We start from the raw sequence: 4,937 nt of genomic DNA, 5'->3' as shown, positions 1-4,937 counted from the left end.
AAAAAAAAAAAAAAGTGTCTTAAAAATAATATTTTATTGTTTTCAATAATATATAAATGTTCTCACAAAAAAAAATAATAAAAGAAAAAAAGAATATATACATGTATGTATATATATATATATATATTTATTTATTTATTTATATATGATGTCACAATTAATATGGACAAGGGGATATATATAAATATAATAATAATATATATATAAGAACATGTTTTCTTTTTAATTAAAAAATCTATTTATTTTTTTAATTTTTACAACAAGCCATGTTTATTCAACAAAAGATCCAAATTTTTTATCCATTGCGTTTGTAGAAAGAAGAACCAAGGAATTGATAAAAATTTAAGATGATCAAAAGATTCTAAGATATGATTACGGAATAATGTTCTTCCATTTTTTAAAAGTAACATATTATTGTGTATTATATCATAGTCACAGACATCAGTAGATATATTAAAATGATAAATGCCATCAATTTCTAATAATAAAAAGGGTTTATTATTTTTAAAAATAAAAAAATCTACTATTAATCCGTGTTTTAAATAATATTCTGATCTGTACTTAATTTTTTTTTTATTAAAATAATCGGATAATTTATATTGAAAGCTTGATATATGTACCTTTTTATGTGATACGATATTTCTTTTAACAACATCTTTTAATATTGTGTAAGGTATAAAAAAATGACGTCGAATATAAAAATGGATGTCATGATTATTTGTGCTATTTCTTTTATGGTTCATATATTTTTTCATATTTTCTTTCCTCTTACAGTAAATATTGAAGTACAAAAATATTTGATGTATTATTTTATATTCTTCATCATTAAAATGAAATTTTATTTTAAGCAATTTTTTTAATAGTATTAGTATTTTTATAAAATTTCGTATGGAAGTATTTAAGAATGTATTATTAGTAACTAGAAAGAAAATGCATTTGATTACTTTATTTGTATGACATATGTTGTTAGTAGGATATATATTGTTGGTATGGTACATATTGTTTGTATGATATATATTGTTAGTAGGATATATGTTGTTAGTAGGATATACATTGTTTGTATGATACATATTGTTTGTATGATATATATTGTTTGTATGATTCATATTGTTTGTATGATATACATTGTTTGTATGATTCATATTGTTTGTATGATATATATTGTTTGTATGATTCATATTGTTTGTATGATTCATATTGTTTGTATGATTCATATTGTTTGTATGATTTATATTGTTTGTGTCATTTTTTTCATTATATACATTGATGATGTTGATTTTAGAAAGATTCGAATTCTTTATATTAATAATATTTGTATTATTTAATTGATTGTATTTATATATATCATTTTGTGTATGATCATATAAAAGATCCATTTGTTTTTTATTTTCATAATTTTCATATATATAATTTTTTTTTTTTTCTTTTTTTGTGTTTATAGTAATAGATATAGTGTCATCCATTGTGGTGTGTCCTTCTATATTTTCTATTTCATTTATTTCTTTATTTAAAAAATGTATACTTACATTAAGAAAATGTTGATTTATAATATTAAAGTGATATGCTATAGAAGTAATTGTACATAAATTATTTAGATTTATTAATATCTTATAATTTATAAAATTTAATAAATATATTAAAAACGTTTTATGTACTATATTATTTTTATAATGAAATAGAAATATTTGTACAAGGGTCTGTAATATGACATTTTCTTTTCCTTTTTTTTTTATATTTAATATATAAAAAAAATGTTCATAAAAGAAATGATACATTTGTACAGACAAATTGTTTATACTAAATGATGTTGCATAATATAAATTAGCTAGACCTTGTAAAGAATCTATTTGTTTTTTTCTTGTTAGGATAATATGTAACAATTTATACAGATACTGAAATATATTTCTTTTTATATATTCTATAGAAATAAAAGAAAAATGATGTTCTTTTTCTTTGATTGTATTATATTTCACATGAAACATATCATGATGATAGATATGTTGTTTATTATGATTATTTATTGTATTAATATAGTTCGTTTCATTTTTAGTATGTGTTATATTCTTCTCTTTTTCAATTGTTATAGAAAATAAGTGACTTGGATTCCCAACATATTTTATATTTTCCATATGATATATTTTGTTAATATAATTATATAAAGAATAATATATCATAATTAGTTGTTTTATATCAACATAGCTATTATATGAAACAATTAAATTGGTCATCTTATTTATAATATCATTTTCTTTGTATGTTAATAAAAGAAGATTTCTCAAAGTTATAACAACATTTTGTATATTTTTCTGGGTAAAAAAAAGAATCGAGTTTTTTTCATCCTTGATTAGTTTATTAATAAATAGGTTAATATATTTGTCATATGTATAATTAATATTACATAGGGCCGTTAAAATATCAACATAATTTCTTATATCTTCAAGTTGAAGATTTTGATGAAATTTTGATGAACACTGAGTTGTACTCTTCTTACCACAAATGGTCACATTGTTAATGTTATTATAATAATTATGGTTATTTTTTATTTTAATTTCATCGATTTTTTTGTTGTTATTATAATAATTATGGTTATTTTTTATTTTAATTTCATCAATATTTTTGTTATAAATCGTGTATCTACCTTTACTTTCATCCGTTTTAAAAAAAAACGCCTCAATTAAAATATTATAAAAATGATTATTTATAAACTTAAGTCTTGAAAAATCTCGTATAAGAGACGCTATATCTCTTGGCGTTGCTTTATACAACCATGTGTTACACAAATGTTTAGGTACACAAACTTGTAAATCATTATAATTTTGTATATCTACATTTTCTTTGTGAATTAAATGAGATAAGTACTGATTAAAATTATAATAATTTATGTTATCTTTCGTTTTGTAATATTGTTCATATAACAATATGTTTACAATAGAGAAGATGAATTTATTTGTGTGTTTAATATTGTTATTTATGATAATATTAATAAATCTACACAATTCAAAAATGGAAAAATTGCAAATATTCATCATATTATTATGATGTTGTTGAAAAATATGATGATGATAATTATTATGATGATAAATATGATGATGATAATTATTATCATAATTATTATTATTATTATTATCATAATAATTATCATCATTATTATCATCATTATTATCATTATTATTATCGTTGTACTTGGGTCTACCTTTTTGTATTTTATATAACAAAATATTACTTATGTTATAACTAAATACATTTGTACAATTTTTATTAGCTAGCTCTAAAAAATCGATCACAGTTTTTATTTCCATATTTATTATTTTTATTTTATCACATATATATGAATATATGGTATAAATTATTGAATGTATATTTATACATTCTTGAAACAAAGGTAAATGATTATTTTGTATTTGGTTGTATATATAATTACTATGTTCATACTGATTATTTTGATTATAATTTTTTTTTAGAAGAAATAATTTATCCATTTGTTGATCTGTTGATTGAAGATGATTATTATTTTTTATTTTTTGTTCTTTGTTATTTTCATGATAAAATATGTTCGTTTTTAGTTTTGTTTCTTTTTCATCTTTAGGGAATACCTTAACCCTATATGGATAACTTTGTAAATATTTTATAAAATAGACAAGGTCATGTATTTTTATTGAATCAATTTTTGTTATCTCATTTTCATTTAATTTAATATTAAGAATTGAAAAGATAAACTGTTTTATATCTACTGGATGATATGATGATTCTAAAAGATTCTTCTGAATAACTTTATTTGATAAAAAAATAAAAAAATGTTTTAATAGTGTTATTATTTTTTCTTTAAATAATTTTTCCTGTTCTATTATATTTATAGTTTTTCCCATGGACCATAAAAAGCCTATAACATATTTTTTTTTTAAATTAAAAAAAGCATTTATATTATTATTTATATGAAAGATAATATTTATTAATTCATTTATGATTTTTACATTTGCATTTGCATTTGCATTTACATTTGCATTTGTATTTACATTTCCATTTACATTTCCATTTACATTTCCATTTTGTACATTTTTTATATTATTAATTATATTAATAATATCACTTTTCATTATATTTTCCTTTATTCTTTTATTAAAGATATGTTTTTCCAACTTTTCTAAATTCTTGGAAGGATATATTATATGGTTGTCTTTAATATCACATTTGTTTTTCGTTATATATTTATGATTTTCATCTTTTTCATCTTTTTTTTGACTTTCATCTTTTTTTTGTTTTTTTTCTTTTATTCCTATATTTTCTTCATAAGTAAAGTATGATAATTTATTGTTTATAGCTGTAGCATAAATTGGAGTCTCTTTCGTTTTATTCTTAATATTATGATAAAACAAAAAAGAAAAACTCTTAAGATTTTTTGTAGAATAAAAAGAAAGGGACACTTTATTTATATTTCGAAAATTCCCTAGACATTTTATTTTAATCATAATAAAGTTATTCTTTCGTCATATAAAGATATATATATTACAAGTATATGTAATATGTAATATATAATATATATGTAAAAGTTGTATATGTATTTTCTTATTTTTATAATTCCCTTTTGTTATTTATGTGTGCTACATTGCTGTTCAATAATAAAATATACTATATAATATATTATATATATTATATGTTCTACAAACAATAATTATTTTGTAAAATTAAAAAAAGAAATAATTTGATAATTTTTTATTTAACAAAATAAAAATTTATATATATTAAAAATATTTTTTTTTTTTTTTTTTTATCTTATATTATATTTTAATTCTTAATGAGCACTTTATTAATATTTCAAATATTTTGTACCATCTAATATAGATAATGTATAGAATTAAAAATATATGAATGTACATATATATATATATATATATATAACATATATATATTTTTTTTTTTTTTTTTTTTTTTTTTTTTTT

At 18.5% G+C, this 4,937-nt stretch overlaps 1 protein-coding gene across 1 annotated transcript; it reads right to left on the bottom strand.

The window, feature by feature from the left end:
* Nucleotides 1–254: 254 nt before the first annotated feature.
* PRSY57_0102500 (hypothetical protein) lies at nucleotides 255–4,466 on the bottom strand (the record flags this gene model as incomplete). Its single annotated transcript, XM_012905346.2, has 1 exon — nucleotides 255–4,466. The coding sequence occupies one exon, from the start codon at nucleotides 4,464–4,466 to the stop codon at nucleotides 255–257; it is 4,212 nt and encodes a 1,403-aa protein (XP_012760800.2).
* Between the last annotated feature and the right edge of the window lie 471 nt (nucleotides 4,467–4,937).

Source organism: Plasmodium reichenowi, chromosome 1 (assembly GCF_001601855.1).
Source record: "Plasmodium reichenowi strain SY57 chromosome 1, whole genome shotgun sequence".
NCBI classification, from domain to species: domain Eukaryota; phylum Apicomplexa; class Aconoidasida; order Haemosporida; family Plasmodiidae; genus Plasmodium; species Plasmodium reichenowi.
This window is presented reverse-complemented; position numbering and strand designations above follow the sequence as displayed.